The 17,954-nt window shown below is 55.6% G+C and overlaps 2 protein-coding genes across 2 annotated transcripts; both read right to left on the bottom strand.

Annotated features, from left to right (window-relative positions):
* Positions 1–417: 417 nt before the first annotated feature.
* Positions 418–2,646, bottom strand: TGME49_209510 (hypothetical protein; the record flags this gene model as incomplete). Its single annotated transcript, XM_002369659.2, has 1 exon — positions 418–2,646. The coding sequence occupies one exon, from the start codon at positions 2,644–2,646 to the stop codon at positions 418–420; it is 2,229 nt and encodes a 742-aa protein (XP_002369700.2).
* Positions 2,647–4,386: 1,740 nt separating this feature from the next.
* On the bottom strand, positions 4,387–17,052 carry TGME49_209500 (hypothetical protein). Its single transcript, XM_018779466.1, has 3 exons — positions 12,376–17,052; positions 11,601–11,794; positions 4,387–11,311 (listed from the first exon to the last, which is right to left on the bottom strand). The coding sequence occupies exons 1-3, from the start codon at positions 15,377–15,379 to the stop codon at positions 5,261–5,263; spliced, it is 9,249 nt and encodes a 3,082-aa protein (XP_018638439.1). The 5' UTR covers positions 15,380–17,052; the 3' UTR covers positions 4,387–5,260.
* Between the last annotated feature and the right edge of the window lie 902 nt (positions 17,053–17,954).

Here is a 17,954-nt window from a genome sequence, read left to right as displayed (position 1 = left end):
CCGACCATGAGCGGTCTTGTCCATTGAGGTCCGATCTAAAGATATATACGTGTATTCGGGGGCGTTTCATTCGTCGTCTCAGCTCACTGGGGAACCGACTTTGCGAAGTAGATGTTTTATAACGCTTAGATGCAGCAGGATGAGTTTCTTATTTCGGCGCAATAGATAAAGAACTGGAAAAAATCTCTTCTCCCTTCACAAAAACCTCGCCACCAATAAACAGTAGGTATCTGCATCTTACGTTGCAGCTAGACGAGGCCCAAAATGCAAAAACCTTCTCGCCATATTATCTGGCAATAACGTGGCAGTGTCGCAATGGTACCTGTAGGCAACATTTTATGCGTCCGACTACATCAGATACCATGCCCGTTGCCGAAGGCAACTGATGGCAGAAGGTAAGAAAGAAAATTCCATAATTCACTTCTGGATTGCAGAAACTATCGGCCGCAAGGAACTGCTTGGGACTTGGTGGGTGGAGGAACTACTGCCGCCTTGCACGAAACTGTTGATAACAGCCGGTACGTTGGTGCTGTTCTTGGGCACTAGGGATGGGATCCTTAGCTGGGTTCCCTGACTGAAAGGGCTGAGGTGAGGAATTATATTCCTTAGAGTACTGTAGAGGTCGTCTATCGTCGTATCTTCCACGACGCCGTCTACCAGATCAACGTAGTCACTATAACCAAGGTCGACAGAGTTGTCTTCGTCAAATGGCCGCTGCCTTGTCGCCTCTAAAAATGGCAACACTTTCCAAGCCTTCTGGAACTGGTTACCACTTGCGGAACCAATCTCTGGAAAATACTTTCTAATGTAATCCTCAGCAAGACGAATGGATTGCTCGAGGTGTTGGTGTAACCGTGAAGCCTCCACCTGCTGCTCGCTTGCAGGGACGGGCAGTGATGCTTTGGTACCCACCCCACCCATCATGGCCTTTCCGAAGTCCAACAAGGGTTTGAGCTCGAGGATGCGTGCAGCTGTCACTAGGGAAAGAATGCCCCGGGTTGGCACTACACCGGGCAATCCGCTTGTGGCTTGAGGATCTTGTAAGGTGTGTTGTGTTGGCTCCGCCGTGAAAGATACATCTTCAGCAGCTGGTTTCGACTGGCGTGATTGTGCTGGTGGAGGCGGAATTCGATTCAACGAAGCTGCTGTTTTCACCTTTCGTTGCCCCCTGGACGCCTTGCCCTCCGTAACCTTGGTCAACTCTGGCGCAGGAGCCACAGGATCGTCACGCCGGTCAGTTGCATTAGGCTCCGCAAGGCTATCCTCGTTAGAGTACCTGTCCACTGAGACAGAACGACTAAACTCGAAGTCTCTTCGACCGAAAACGTCAGTACTAAGCTCGTCAGGGCTTTCAAGAGATTCCGTTGACTGCGGATGTGACACTACAGGACTTTCATTTATAGCAGCTTCTTCTGGATTGTTGCCCATCATCCCGGCAGAAGCGGCCACCGGAACCACGCTCTCTCCTTTCTGTTCGCTGTCGACCAAAGCACCTGTCTCATTGGCTTCACCTTCGACACTCTGTGATCGCTCTAAATTCACATTTGTCTCCGTCTTGCTACGCATAACGGTGTCGCCACCGTCCATAGAAACCAAGCCCGGCATCACTTCCCATGCTTCTCCGTCCGCTGGCTTGTCGGCTGGGAGGCTCTTGCTGCCCGAATCCGTCTGTGTCAGTTGAGATTGAGAATGCATGTGCTGTATCTGGCCGTCCTCAGATCCCCTGTGTTGGCCGACTACGGCAATAGCATCCTGTGCTACCTGGTCCTGTTCTGCTGCCGCCTGTTCGTTGAGTTCAGTAGTTTGTAACTCTTGTTCATCTTCCTTTTCTCGATACATCCTCGCAGCATCCAATTCCTGTTCACGCCCATGAGTCAGAGATACGTTGTGTTGCGCCCTCATTTCTCCATGCTGTCTCTCAATATTTTCACGTGCGTCTGCGGTTTTGCTGTTGAACCCATTCGTTGTCACGCCTTCTGTCTCCTCCCCTTCGGAAAGAGACGTATTACCGGGCGTGTAGTCTGTCTCATCCATTGGCAACTCGTCATCTGCGACAGATTCCGGTTGCGCGCCTTCCGTGGTGGAGGTCCCTCCGGAAGCAGCGTCTCGGGTTGTTGAAGCGTCTTCGATCTCTATGTTCAGCCTGTCTTTAGCTGGCAAGTCTCTTTCTTGCTCTGCGCTTGCTGTAGTCTTGGTACCCTGTGGCATCTCCGAGCCTGTGTCACCTTCCATATTGTCAGCTGAGTGGTGCCTCTCAAAATATTCATCAACAGCCAAACCGTTGCTGTTGTCCACGTTATCACCTGGAAAAGTCTTCACTGCATCTTCTGCATCGCCTGAAACGTCGACAGTGCCTTCCAACTCCTTGGTGCTTTCGTCATCCATCCTGCCAAGGAATCCAAACCTCGGCGACCGACGCTGCAGGACGCGCGACTGCTCATGCCAGAATTCATCCTCGGTGGATGTTTGAGGCAGGAACGATTTCGCCTGCGTTGCGTCCCCATCAACAGACAAACGTCTCTCAACGGCTGCTTGAGCTGTCCGAGGTGTGGGGGCGAAGACAACGCCTATCACGATGACCGCGACTGTCAATAAAAGACGAGTGGATCCCGCCACAGAGGTGTTGGTAGCACGCAAGCTTGACATCTTCGTTGTCGTCGTTTGTTATGACCAAGTGGTTGCACGACACTGCTCTTTTTGCATGAAGTGTTCTGTGGATGGAGGCGACGCAACGCTTTTCCAGAGAGCGAAACAGTATGAGAACCTTTGCTCAAGAACACACAATATTCGGGAAAAATGGAACAAAATATACCCTGAACCTTTGCACCGAAACCGGTGGACACCTGTGGACATAAAACGTGTCGATTTGCAGCACTTCCAGACTGTAAAGATAATGGCAGCCGTTTGCACAGACAAACGGACAGCGGCTTCATCCTTTACGTTAATCACGTCATTATTGAGACGGCGCCGTTGGTTCAAGCCCATTAAGGAAGATCAGGACACGGCAACGGAATCTTTTGCTGCCATCTTTGCCTACTGTTAACGTGATCAATTTAGACTCACCGAAGGCAACCAAAAAAAGCTAGGACGTGTACCTTTCGCTATCGGGCACCTGACTGCACCAATCATCACCGCGAAGAGAAGGGTGGGGGTGAGGCCCAGTATACTTTTAGCTTGGATGACAGAGCGACAATGGAGAGCTCACTGAGGGGTGCTGGAGCAGATAACGATTCCCCCGATTGGAACTATAACATTCACGTCGCACGCAAGCTTTCAATTCGCGACTGCTGATCCTCTCCGTTACCTATGATCAAGCGAGGCTGTTCTTACACGGGGGGTTACGTGAACTGTGAGGGCCAAATATCTGGACAAGGATTATTAGTTATGGGTTATTTCGACATCCAGGTTGGGTGAGAACTTAGCTACCGTCGGACTCAACGCTTGTTTCAGCGAAGCAGTTGTTCAGGCTCGGAATAAATGGTATCACCTTCACCTGAACGCCGGTGACCGTCCTCGTCAACAGATACCAGAGGGTGTAGGACATAGGCAGCCTCAGTAATGGAATTATCATTGTTAAACGTGTTCCTGCCTGGGCTCCTCAAGTGCCTTACTTAGCTGGCAGCCCACACGATGGTGTTGCTTGGCCGAAGAGAATGCATCGAACCAAACCAAACTCCCAGCGGTTCTTTCGAACTCACACGACGCCGCAGCAAGTAGGCCACAGGACCACCCCAACTCCCGTGTACCACAGCAATCACTTTAGTTCGAACCGTTTGGTAGCCACTCACCCGTGACCGTCTGCCTCTCTCCGTGGAATGCACTAGATTGTCCATCACCAGAAGAGCTGGCGTGTGGTAAAGATATACGACTCATTACGACCTATACTATTTCCGAGGAGTCACATGGACAGCAGCAAGGGCCAATTGTGTTAATCGGCGCAGAACAATATCGGCTTGAGTTCCTCATTGATTTTATGAGCTATAGATACCAATACACACTCACGTGCGCCGTGACGTGCGAACGAAAACTACAGTGATACGACTAAACATTCAGTGAGTTTGTTCGACTTCCTTGCACGCTTGGTGTGGATAGGTTTTCTCAAAGGCTTTCCTCTGCGCGTTCCACAGTAGACGACACGTGCTGTTCCACCACGTCAGCATGCTACAAAAAACCTTCTGGGCAACTGCACGCGACTTTCTATTCTGGACGAAGAGATCACATCGTGCTTTGTTCCTGCCACCTCAGTAAATCTGAGAAGTGCATGTGTGTCTTGATTCTTGTGCTCCGAAGACGGCATCGTTTCTGGCACTTCGTGTCCCTGACCATTACGGCAAACTACGTGTTTGATAATGGTCCGATCATCATTAACCAATTTAGAATAATCAGTAGGTGTGTATCACGTTGAGCAGGATGCGCTATTTGCAATCGCTGCAGTCTGCGATGCGTGGCTCAACTTAGTCTCAGTCCTTAAGACGAAGATCGACGCGGCACAGGCGGGAGTAAGCCGCTGACGAGCAAGAAATCGGAGTAGGAAACCTCTTGCCCGAGCCTGCGTATATCTATGTATCAAGACACAAGGCGGAACGTCACATACCCATGTGTTACGCGTGTTCCTTGCAGCCTTTTGCTGTCAAAAAAAACACATGTAGGTGGTACACTTTCCTGACCTGGCGGCATCTGTATCGGTGCACCCCTCATTTCAAGGGTCAGAGCGTGCAAACGCGTTGCGACTGACGACTCACCACAACTGCTCGTGACCGTTTACACGTGCTCCACTGCCTTGACTGGTAACCGAATATTCAGGGAGAATTGCAACATTACGTTCCCAACTCTCAACCCGTGGCATTTTCAGGGATTCACCCCCCCCCCCCGGAAGAACACTTCCTTGTTGAATGGAGACATTATAATAATACCCACCGCGCAAAATGCAACAGAAGACTCGGCGACCCTGCCCATCGCTGTAAGGCCTATGGCAGTGCGTTTCGTTTCAGGTGAGACGAGTAAGGTCTGAATTCATGGATAAACGAGAACATATGAGACCCTGGGCAAAACTCTTAACATGCTCAAAGTCTCATACGACTAGTACCTATCCTTCGGACCAATAATGGTCTTCGTTCCCCACAAGTTCCTCATCAGATCTGACAGTGGACAGAGGACGCGATGCTCGGAGGGAGAATGCGTCATTAGGTGCCACGACAGATAGCCTTACGCAGCACGTGCAATTACGTGGCAGTGCACTGGAACGATCCCCCTGCGACACCTATGGCACGAAATCTTCGTCACTGTCCCTTCCCGCCAGCCCCCCTCTCTCCACCCCAGTCATATCCTCTTCTTCGTCTTCCCCACGAGCACCGCCGTGACTTTCCACGTCGATCTGCTTGCCCGCCCAAACTCGCGACGCGCCCTCTGCAGCGACTCGCCGCGGCCGTTTGCTTTGTGTGTTCGTGGAGATCTGTTTTTCGGTATCTCCTGAACCTCCAGCGACGCCTCCACCTTTTCCACCTTCAGGAGGAGCACGAGAAGCCCGAGGACGTCTCCGTCCGGAACGTCCAGGTGCACCGTCCCCTGAGGCCGCGTCGGGCCCCTTGGCCTGTTCTACCTGCTCGGCGCTGGCGGGAGAGTACCCAGAAGACTGGAGGGTTCGTAACCGTCGACCAGGACCTGACAACGCGGTTTCGTCCTCGTCCAAATTTGCACTCTCCGGCAAGGGGCTCGACACCTCTCTTGACGCCCGTCGCGAACTCCCCGGCTTATTCGGGCTGCTTCTGTCTATCCTTTTGCACGGGTCTGGATGCCGTTCCCCGTCTTCACTACCCCGAACTTGCTGCGATGAAACCCACTCCACGTCGGTCCCCATGCTCGGCACTCCCGCCGGTCTCTCTGGCTTCTTGCGACTTGCACGCCGAGATACGGTGCCGCCGCGTTCCGGCGTCACGGCTTCGTCTTCGCCGGGGTTATCTCCAGAGCCTTCGGGGGCATTTTCGGAGACACTCGCCGGTAGACATCCTCCTGACGCTTTCCAAGAACGCGCCTGTGGAGAGTGGGTCACATGCAATTCTGCGTCACGTCTGGCCCCCGTACCAGTAGACAGTGGAGGCGTTGCGTGTCCCCCACCACCGACAGTGCCATCCAAAGATGCTGCTGAGAGCGCCGGCGACGTGCGGACGCTTGTCACAGACTGCCCATCTACAGCGGATGTCAGCGAGCTTCTGCGAGAAGAACCTGCTCCACTTGAAGACGGCGTTCTGGCCCGCCGACGGGCATGAGGCGGAGAATGACGCCTGCCAGTACTTGAAAATCCGGAGTTGTTGCCATCCGCTGATGCCATTATGTGTCGTGCATCTCCTCGCGTCACCACAGGCTTGGCCTGTGAATGGGCGACTGTTCCGCCTTCTTCGATTTTGGCAAGCTTCGCCACAGTCCCTGAGTCTGCGATCTCTCGCTTCGCTTCCGTGTGTTGAGGAAAGCGTGGATCCACTGTCATTTCAGCTGAATGATATGAGTCTCTAATCCCACTGGATGGAGGAGAAAACGACCGCGAGCGCGATGGAGCCGGCGAGAAGCTCACAGACGATGGCGCTGAGAAACCCCGATCGAGCACAATGCGCGAAAAGTCCGCTGCCCCTGTGCACGCTCCCTCACTCGACGAAAGAACAGCTGATGCAGCCTCCCTTGTTCTCCTTTCCCGCCCTGACATGCGGTCACTGCCCTTGCACAGACGGCTCCTCAACACATGGCTGTGCTCGTCAGCGAAGTCCGAAATCGCCTCTTTCTGAGTGCGCCACGGCACGGAGAAATCACCGTCTTCTTCCATTTCTGCGTATGCGTCTGATTCTGCAGCAAACGCTGGAGACGTTTCAACGTCTTTAGACGACACTCGACGTCGGTCTTCAGCTCGTTCATCTCTTTCCCTCAATCGACGCGAACCCTGGTAAGGAAGTTTGTCTTCACCTGGAGAACCAGCAGGGCATCCTCCCCACTGAGAGGCCGTCAACAGCTGGCAATTTCCGCACTGGTCTCTCGAGGTCACTGTCTCGCTCCCCTGTCTTTTGAACAAGGTAGTAAAACCTCTCGAACTCTTGTCGGGCTCACTAATATGTTCACCTGCCTGGTGTTGTCGAGGGCGTCGAACGACTTGCCAGAGGTCTTCGTCCAGGCAGAGTCCCCCACTCCGACTTGGGCGCCGAGTGCTTGCACCACTACCTGAAGGGTCGCTTCCGCCCTCGGCGCGGCGATGACACCCCTGTCTCTGCACCGCTCCTTCAAAGTCCCTGAGCGTGTCACGGAATCTGTTGTGTCTCCTCCCTTCAAGGCAAGGCTCCCGAAAAGCGGCGTTCCCTTTGGGCGTAGAAAATCCAGACTGTGAGGGAGCCCCCTCGCCATAACCCCAAATCCTTTCTTCGCGCCGGCATTCATCGTTGCCGTGTGTGTCATTGCCTCCGTGAAACGGGTGCCGGGCTTCACTTCGGGGCCCCTCACGCGCCGCACAGAAACGCCTGCGGCTCGCCTTCAAGAGTTGCGCAAGAGCAGATGTGCCGTCTCGCCTTAGAAGGGCGTCCTCAAATTCAGACAGTCCCTCAAGCAGTCGCTCTCTCTGAGGACGTGCCCAGACAGAAGTTTCGGCTTCACTCCAGTCGCCGTTAGCGCCGCCTTCAGGCGTCGGGTGGACGTCCAAATGACGAGACGCGCGTACACCTCCTTGACAGACCACCCTGCTTCCCCTCTGCCGCCCTTCGCGTGACGGTCCTGCTTGCTCGAAGCAATCGAAATCATGAGCGGAACCATAGCGACGGCTGTGCGTCGCTGGGTGACTTTCGTCTCCGCCTCTGTGAGAAGCAGGCATATCTGAACCGCTACACCGATAGGAGGGCATTCCCGGTCCGTCACAAGGAAAGGATGAACTCGAGGACGGCAAGGACGCCACGCTCATGCGCCTTTTCTTCTGTTCCAAGTGGTCGTATCCTGCTGCCGAAGATGTCGAGTGGGAAGTGACACCTTTGCCTTCAACCCGGTGAACTGGTTGTTGTCTGAGAAGGAACCTTGCGACGTCTGAAAACGACAGGCCGGATCTATTAAGGTCTATCCTTGCCCTCCCTTCCCGATCGACAGCGGTAGCTGAGTCATGCCCGGATCGTGTGGAACCTTGAGTGAAGTCGCGTTGCCAGGGGTCGGACCGCAGAAACGTAGAATCGGAGGTGTCGTCGCTTTCTTTTCTTCTTCTACCCTCTTCTGTCGCCCCTCTCCCATTCTCTTCTCTTCCGCCAAGCCCTGGAACCAAGCGCATGCCACACGCTTCTAATCCCCTTGTAAAACGCTCCGACCTCCACCTCCTCCCTTTGCCTTCTGCGTACTCTCCCTTCTCGATTTCTGGTCCCCCGGGCCCCTCCACGTCCACACCCCCGGTCGCAGCAGCGGCACGCAACTGCCAACCAGCGGTGGCACCCTCATAGTCCTCCCAATCAAGAAGAGTCTCTCGAGCCAGCTCTCTTCGTCGCTCTCTTTCATTGGCGAGCAGCCGCCACAGGCGGACCTTAACGTCTCCGACACTCCATGAATCGGGCTCCTGCCCTTTTTTCTCTCCGCGCGCGTGTTTCTCTGTCCCGCTGTCTCGTGACTCTCTCCCGACGTCAGAGCCCACTCCCGAGTCCTTGTCCGATGCCACCAGGCCTTGCTGCCTTTTCTCTTTATTCTCCATCTCTTCAGAGCAAAGAGGCTGAAGCCGAGTGCGACCGCCATCGCACGCCATTCTATCCTCTGTTGCCTTTGACCAGCCCTTGCTTTGTTTCAGTTGATTGTCGCAAATAGCGCCCTTGACAGGCCGCTCCAACTCGAAGGAAAATGAAGCCCCCGGTTTCTGTCGCTTCGGCAAATGAGGTTCATTCTCATCCTCGTCCCCTCCCTCACCGGAGTTGACAGCCAGATCATCTGCAACAGTCAATCCCGTTCCACCTTCACATTTTCGGAGATTTTCCAGCTCCGCGGGAGTGATGTCTGCTGCGTTGTGGGCGTTTGTAGTGAAGGTATCGGATTCTCGAGTGCTGAAGCCCTGCTCTTCACCCTTTCCTTCTTCACGCTTCCAGAGTTCACTTGTTGAATCTCCTTCCGACAGCTGCTCTCGGTTCCGCTTCGCTCCTCCTCTAGAAGAGGAAAGAACTCCTGGACCGTTGGCGCTGCCTATTCCCAGAGCCGCGGACTCCTTCTTGACAGCTACGGTGGCCGCAGTCCGTTCGTCGGCTTCCTCCCCAATCTGGTGATTGGACGAGTTTTCCCCCTCGCCAGAGATTGACTCGGCTTGCTCGGCGCCTCGAAGGTTGTCACCGTGTACAGCAGCTGCCTCTTTCACTCTCTCATCATCAGCCCGGGGTTTGAGTCCCGCTGAATCGTATGCCTGGCCTCCGTCGGAAGACATTCCGCGTCTGGAATCGCCGCTAGAAGGACCAGCGAGAAGACCCCCTAAAGCTTCTTCCGGTTGTTGCTCGCCCTTCGCCGTCCCCCCGAACGAGGCAGGCACAGCATCTGTCCTGAAAAGTCCCACAGGACGTTCTCCGTCTTGAGCCTCCACTTTTGCCTTTTTGTCGGCTTGTTCTTCCACGCACAGATACGCATCGGGGGCAGGCCCGGAGGGGTGGACAAGCAGCTGGTCGCCGTCGTCGGGGTGCGGCCGATAGACCGGAAACTTGAGCTTCCAAGTGCCTTTCGCGAGTGCTGTGACGTCGAGCTCGGGCTGCAGGTACCGCACGAGCTGCGTGTGGTCTCTGTAGTACCGGCTGTCAGGATGGAAGCGGAAACAACAGATGACAAAGGGGGGGTAGTCTAGCCAGTCCTTCGCCCGATCCTTTGTCCGAGAATCCCACCGGCTCGGATCGGCTAGACAGGGCGCAGGCGAGAGCGAGAACAATCCCGAGGTGCCACTCTGGCCGTGGTGCCATCCTCGGTGATCGCTGTGGTGGGGCGGCCCGGCACCTGCCAGCTGAGTAGGAAAAAAGTAGTCAGAGCTGAAGGTGCGAGTTCTTCCCTTAGCTGTGTACGCGACTTCGTGGCTCAACGCACGAGGCACAACCCACATGAATGCATTTGCCTGCGCAGCCGCTCGAGGAATTTCCAGGGGCCGTGCCCGCTTCGGAGCTTCAGGCCCTTCCGGGAGAGACAGGGGCGTAGGTCCGGCTGCGTCGAGGGCCCCAGATCGCCTCGGGTTGCCTGTTTCCTCCATCGGGCCGTGTACATCTCCGTCTGTGCCTGGGGACGAGACCGGCGGAGACGCCCCTTTCTCTGAAGCAGCCTCGTCGTCTTCATCGGACAACAGATCGGGAGGAACGTGGCGCGATATGTCCGGGGAAAATTCGTCGAAATGCGCATGCAGGTCGTAGGGCAACTTCAGGATTTGTCTGCCAGAAACGCGGCAAACGTCTTCCGTCAGGGTTCCTCCGGAAAGAAGCACGACGTGAAGCTCGACCGGCGTCCGGCCCTCGGGGCACCTCAGGCCTTCCATCGGGTGCACTAGCGATTCAACAGTCAAGTCGCTCTCGTCGTCTCCGCACTCACTCCCCTCAGGTTCCTCATCCACATGCGACGCGGGAGAAGTCCCAGAATCATGCCGATTTGTTGTTTCCTTCTCTCCCTCTTTCCGTTGATCCGCCCCGCCGCCGGTAGCCCCCCGATCTCTACGGCCTCCCACCTCACTCGTGGCGCCTGTGGCTCTGCGGGTTCGAGGCCGGTTCTGCCCGGTCCCCGATGAAGGCGAAGGAGCGACAGGAGACACGTTTCCCGCGACAGAATCGCCTGCCCTGGAGGCCGATCGAAGAAGCGAGCGCTGCAGCCTTGTTCCGCGAGATACCGCCGCTTCTGTTGACGAATTACCCTGTTTCGTTGTGGCCGAAGACGCACCCGACGAGGCTCCTTTTGTCTGGTCTTCCGACGGCCGTCGCTTTGTCCAGACACTCGGCACTTGACTCGTTTCCGTCGGCCATTTCACGGCAGGCGTAGAAACGCCCGGCGCAATCCTTCCTGCCTTGGGCGACCCAACACCCCCTTGTTCGGAGCGAACTTTCGCGCATCTGCGGCGGCATTCGCGAGACTCCTCTGACGAATAAAAGACCTTGTGCACAACTGCGTCCACATAAAACACGGGACGAGCAGAAGCAGAAGCGGGCCCTGATGACGGCGAGGGCGTGATGCTCATGCAAATGCAGGAGCCTGGATAGATGTCTCTCGTAGCGTGCGCTTTAGGCGGCCGCAACCGCCAGAGCTTGTCGCGAGGCCGAGCAATAGGCAGTGACGGGGGGACGAAATCAGTTACGGAGTACTTCATGCTCTGGGCACACAGACACCATAGAAGGCGAACTTCCCAGAAGAAATGAGGCCAGTATGGGGTTAGCTGTGGTTTGGGTGTCGGATTTGCAGCACCAAAACTTATCGCTTCCTTCTCCGACAAACACCAAGTTACGTTCTGAAACAACCAAGACCCGCAAGCACACATACCCTTCAAACACACGGGAACACCGACACCAAACACATGTGGTGGTCCGGAGAACGGAACGAAGCGAAGAGACGAAGGTGGAAATATAAGAAGGTAAAACGATGACAGCGCGTTGCACACTCACCTTATAGTCTTGGTAGCTGGCCTGGACGCGAACGTAGATCTCACCGGAAGCCGGCAAAACCTTCGTCACCTCGCCGTCTCTCCAGACCAGCCGACTCTCATCGTCTTTCCAGCCAAGTCGGCTCTTGCGAACGTTGGCGGAATTGTCGCCGCGCTCGAGGATCTTGGCATAGCACGCCACCTGCACTTGCAACCCTTCAAGGAAAAACAGGATTTCGACAGAAAGAAGACGTGAGAGCACGAATCCGAGGAAACGCATGGGACGCGTTAGAGACGAAAAGAGATGAAGAAAACTCCGCCTATCTCGAGGTGGGGGCGGCGGCCACCTGCACACGTGCCAAGATTTAAATACCGGTGAAGTGTTGATGGTCCCCGGATACGGAGAGTCTGAAACACTCTTCTGGACAGGTAAGACGACGACGCAACGTCAGTCTTTGTTGAAGAGCAACAAGACACTGAATCGGACAGAAGTCACCTCTGCACTTGCAACCTACGCCGGGTCACGCGTTTTTTCGCGAATGAGATTTCGCCTTTTCTACTCGTCTGACTTGCTGCGTCCAACCAATGTTTCAATCTAACAATTAGTCAATAGGTGTCGTGGGCACCGACACATGGCTGACAACTCCCCTAAAAAGCTGAGCCCTGACAAAGTCGCAAATAACACCATATTCTACCATCCACGACGGGACAAAGCGAGGGGCGTTCCCGACACCCGCAAACATACATACAGACGAGGCACGCGTGTCGTGTACGCTTTGCTTTTTCGTTTCGCGTACCCGGCGTGAGCTTTTCAGGTAGGACAACGGAGTTCTTTGGCCACATTCGTTTGGCAGCACTGTACCGAATCTCCTCAAATTGAAGTTCCAGCACGAGGCCACCTGGTTTGTCTCTTTCGCCTGTCTCGTCAGAGTGTGCGCCTTTCCTCTTACTCCCACCCCCTTCTGTTGGGCTCTCTTTATCCGCGCCACCCGGCTTCTTCGTGCCCAAGGCTTCTCTCGCTGTCAGCGTCTTGTCCAGCGGCACCTTGACAGTCCTTTGCTGGAGAGCCCAGCGTCTGTCGATCGTCCCACAGACGAAGCGTGGGAAGTTCTCTTCGTACCCCAAAATCTGCTGCTCGTCGCCGATTTGGGCAAGGAGGTGCATTTGCTCGTGCAAGAAAGACTCCCCCTGCGGTGAGGAAGAAGTGGCGACGGAAGAAGGTGTTTGGGACACCGACTCCGTTCGCCGCTCGGCATGCGCCGCTGCTCGCAACTTGTCCTCGTCAAAGTGGGAGAGGTCGCCTTCTCCCCTTCTTCGATCGACTTCACTTCGACCAACCTGCGCCTCGGCCCCACCTTTCCGACACACTCCTCCCCCCACAGCAGAAGCATGTTGGTGTTGTCGGGCTCCCTGTCCAAGCCGACAAGAGACCGTTTCATCATCGTGGGTCGACCCACTTGCACCCGACACACCAGTCACCTCTCGCGATGTCTCCTCCCCTGGCAGAGAGCTTCGCCTTCCCACATTACCAGCCACATTCCCTGATCCTGTCGATACACTCGCCACCTGAGACCTGCCTGTGACGGCCGTCGTGCTGTCCCCTCCAGGGCCGCAGCCGCGAGGTCGCTTTGTGTCACTGGAAAACTCCGGACCTGCTCCGCTTGCCAACTCTGAGGTGGCCGCTGACGTGCTCGCTCGCGCCGCCGCCCAAAGCTCCTCAGCAGCTTTCCAGGACTCCTGCGCCTCGGCGCAGTCTCGCTCGTTTGCAATCGGCAATCCTGGCAATCGCGTGCGTGGGACTTTGAAAAAGTCAAAGTGATCCAAGCCCCTCGCTGCCTCGGCGGTCTCCTTCTTTTCGCCCTTCGCCTCTGAGACTGAAGGCCTCGAGGGCGGCAAGAGACACCGGCCAAAGAGACCCCGAGGCTGCGCCACTGCAGAAGCAGGCCCTGGGCCAGCTGGCCCGGAGGCTTGGATAGCTCCGTGAGGTGAAGATGTCGGACCAGAAGAAGCCACTTGCCCAGCTGGTGCGCTCATGGGGGCTGGCCGCTCGCCGACGAGGGCGTGGCGGACCGAACGCTTCCCTTTGGAGGTCGCAACACATTCCTGGGCACTGACTGGGGGGGGCTGAGCCTGAGGCTGCGCGTGCTGGCCCCTGTAAAAAGGCCCGCGAGCTGCAGCTGCTCGATAGCCGCCCCGACCGAGCGCTCCGGCGCCTGATTCCGCGGCAGGCGAGGAAGCGACTTTCCCCTCATGGAGATCGGAGAGATACACCAGGGATCGCCAGGCCATGAACTTCGCTTGAGGCGTGAGAATACCGAGCCCCGGGTCTCCGTTGAACAAAGAAAAGAGGAAGGAGACGACCGCCGGCAGAGAGAGCGAGAGCGACGAGATGAACTCGCTTTCCAAAAAGGCGGAGCCCGGGAGCAGAGTCGCTGCAGAAAGGTCTGCAGTCGCAGGCGAAACATCCAGAAAAAACTCCTCGCCAGGGGACGGCTCGAAGAGCGCAGCGAGCTCAGAAACCGTAGAGAGTAGCGGCGGAGGCGCAAGGGGATCGGCTAACGAAGCAAGAGGCACCGAAGGGGGGCATGACGCTGACAAGGAATGCGAGCAGGAAGGAGTGCAGTCTGGGTCCCCCCTACTTGACGCGGGACGCTTCTGTGATTCTTGCCACGCACTGACGCCGTCCCACATATGACCCCTACAGTCTCCCACGGTCGACGAAGAGGAGAATGAAGCGGGGAGCCTTCCCTCGTTCATCTGGCCGTCGGGTTTCACTGCGTCAGCCTCTTCTTTGTCGACCCCGCGTTTGCTAGGGGGCAGCGAGACGGGCGAAAGCCAAAGGGGTGTTTTGGGCGACCTGCAGCGAAGGAGACCCTCGGGGACAGGAGACGAGGGAGGCGACGCAACCACAGACGGATGCGTGGGAGAAATCCACGGAAGCCTTGGATGCGCAGGCGCGCTGGTATCCACCTCATATAGTGGCGAGAGGCCGCCATTTGGAGACGAACGTTTACACTGTGGCGGCTCGTCCTTCGTCAACAGCCCTACAGTGCTCTCAACTTCCCCCAGGGGCGAGGCTGAGGGCAAGTCGTGGGCAGCACACGCAAGCGGCGCAATGTCAGTGTGGTTGCTCGCCGAGACGAATCCGTCTGTGAAGTCTCTGGACAATGAAGGGAATGGACACATATATGGCGCGACGGGTGGTGTACATGCACTCGCTCTTTGGTCAGACGCAGAATTAGGGAGAGGATTCGCCCTCCGCTCCTGTGTTTCAAGTTCCTTTTTCACTTGAATGGCACATGCAACTGGCCTCAATGCGCCTTCCTCAGTGTCTCCCACAACGGGCGCCATACTCGCCTCTTCCGGTGTCCACCGAAGAGCGGAGGATGCACCTAGAGCGGACTCAGCTGTCTGTACACGCGACGATCCAAAAAAGATGGACACGTCCTCAGGGGAGTTTCCTTTCAGACTGGAAGCGCCACTACCGTCGCGCAGAGATGATGAAGGCGGCGCACCGTGACTATCCACGGGGGACAGAGAAGGCGATTTGGAGGAGAAACGGAAGCGAGGGAGAGAGACCGACGCATGTGTTTGAGTCCTTCTGTCGTCGGACCAGGAAGCACTGCTGGGATGTCCAGCGAGAGAAGTGAAGGAATTCGGTTCTTCGCCGCCATCGCCCTCTGCAGAGCCTTTCACGGATCCATCAGAACTCGAAGAGAGAAGAGCTAGGACAGGCTGTGGAGTTGAAGAAAACCACTCAATAGACGAAGCAAGAGTGGGAAATGAGTCCGGTTTTTCCATGTTCGTGGTGTTGCCGTGAGGAGATCGCCCACGGCCTTGGCAGTGAGTGTCCACTGACGCAGGGACGAGTGCCAGAAAAATGGACTCGAGGTTCGGACGAAACAGATGTTCGTACAGACCAAATGCGCTGCACCTTCCCGCAAAGCTCGAAGGGCGCGACAAGAGACCTCGACGACGGCTCAACAAGTGAAAGACGGTCGACACACGGAAAGACACAAAATCAACGTCCGGTTCCCTCCTGTTCCGCACTGTCAGTGCCGGTGTACGTACACGTCGCCATAGATGTACCAGTCTTGTGCGCGTGCCGTGCCTTGTATCATAGAAGACTTTGACGTTCCCCTCAGCGCTTCGCGTCTTCCTGTTTGACGAGGTGCCACATTCTATATGCCCTGTCTCATTTGCATGGTACAGCAGGCAAAATGAGCCAGCTGTAAAGAAAAGCAAAAACCTTTGGGATGAGTCTACGGCTAGGCGCAGGGACTGGAGTGACGAAGAATGGTACGTTGATAGGCGGGGCGACCTCTCTTCGTGTTAGCTGGGCAAGGGCTCACTACGAAGGAGAGGACAAAGACATCTGCAGGCACCATGCGCCGGCGTCACCTGCCATCAACTCTGAGGTAATGAAGCCACCGTTGGGAAAGCAGGTGACAAATGTTTTTCTTGTTGAAGCGGAAATCAAGGGAGGTCGTGCAGTTCTTTAGCGGTAAGCGTCTTCACGGCGGAGGGATCATCGTACTACAACGCACGGCGCAGCGACAGGTCCAAAGCACCTAGATGGTCTCCTGGTGTTCAGTGGCTCAAAACAGCGAGGAAAAAGGTCTTTGCTACAAAAGAGAACCGGTCGTCCAAGAAAAGAACAGCTCGCCGGAGCTAAGGGAATTGTCGCTGGAACGGCCAGTCGACCGATTGGAGTCGCGCTTCAACACTTGCAGATTCTTCAAGAGACCGCCAGATTCACGAAATTTGGGGCGACCGAAAAGGCGGTTTCATAAGGTTCTGTTTTAGCCCAGTGCACGGGTGCAGTGTTTACCAGTTGTCGCCCGGGGAATTAACTGTTCTAGATGAATGGGAACTGCACAAGAAAAACAAAGGAAACGAGGGAAAGGCTCCACTGTTCTTACGTGCTGATCGACCAGGCCGTCTCCGCATAGGAAATGTCGAAAACAAGATACAAGCGGTGATTCGGACGAAAGAGCTATTCTCCCCCCTCCCTTGTGTGAACGAGGGAATTCCCCGGTAAAGCCGCCCTCTTCGGAGTCAGGAACAGGGGAAAAAGCAGGAGAAAAGGGAGGGTAATTTGGTTGTGCCACGAACTCCCTGCCCCCCTCTGCTTATTCATGGGTTAAGAACGCGGCGTGTCGCCGTCGCCCACGAAACATGGGCGCAAAAACAAGGAGAACCACGCTCGAATGGGCTGGAAGGCGAAGTGACACGGCGTACGCACGCACGCGGACACAGAGGATATACTCACACAGCACTAGTCTTTGCCACGACGGTTCCAACGGGATGGTAAACACGAGCACGCTTGCCACTTGCGGCCGCAATCATGGGCACGAGTCTTCGTCGCATATTCCCCACTCACACAAGAGCGGACCTCTCCAAAAATCTCGGCTGTGGCAGACCTCGTTGACGGAATTTGCAAAACGCCGGGAAGTCAAAACGGCAGGAAGGCGGCTTCGGCAGTCAGCGGCGCAGTTGCCAGTTCTGCTGGGTGGTGAGGTCACTATGTGGCAAGAGGCATCGGGGAAGACACCCCGCCGGTCGGTGCCGTCCGCGGGTCTCAGGTTGAGCGGCAAAACTCGGCCGAAACCTCGCATTTTTTTAGCTGTTCATGAAGAACAGGTCCTTTCCGAGTCAAAAGAGAACTCCTGAAGCAAACTAGATAGAATAAGAAACACCTGTCAACCCGGCCGTACAGACAACTGTGGCACTCTGCGTCCACGACATGGCGCCGAGACTGGGAAACAAACAGCTCTCACCTCCTTTCTGAACGCTGTTCCCGTGCTTGTTAGGAAGGGTAACCCGTCCACCGAAGCAGGCAGTTCTCTCGATGAGACCAATGACAGCGATGATGTCCAAACCCTCTGGCTGTGAAACACAAAATGCTGGGAAGTTGGAACGTCCGCGAATAGCTGAATGCTCAAGAAACCACACCAGCTCGAATGGCACCCCACCGCAAGTAAACGTGTAGTGCACGCACCTGCCTCATCTACAGGCTTTTCGATCAATATTCAGACGGAGAAGGGAGATGTCGAAAAATAATGAGTGTACAACACTATCGCCGCGCACAGCCTCTAGGACGTAATACGCCGCGCTCCTGCTGTAAGACGGCAACCATCTGGTACGGCAGTTCCAACTCCCCTGCGGCTATCATTGCGTTTCGAAACAAAGCACAAGATAAAATGTAGAAGGCAGTTCGTCTAATCTCGACGATTACTACGTGAATGCATACTTAAGGTGCGTGCTTTGACATCCAAGCACCGAGAACCGCTGTTTTGTCGGGCTGGGCTGAAGATGAGTTGAGGGGTACTCACCAGTTTCCAGCCTCGAGTTCCAGAAGTTCCTCTGTCGCAGC

This window comes from Toxoplasma gondii, chromosome Ib (assembly GCF_000006565.2).
Source record: "Toxoplasma gondii ME49 chromosome Ib, whole genome shotgun sequence".
Taxonomy (NCBI): domain Eukaryota; phylum Apicomplexa; class Conoidasida; order Eucoccidiorida; family Sarcocystidae; genus Toxoplasma; species Toxoplasma gondii.
This window is presented reverse-complemented; position numbering and strand designations above follow the sequence as displayed.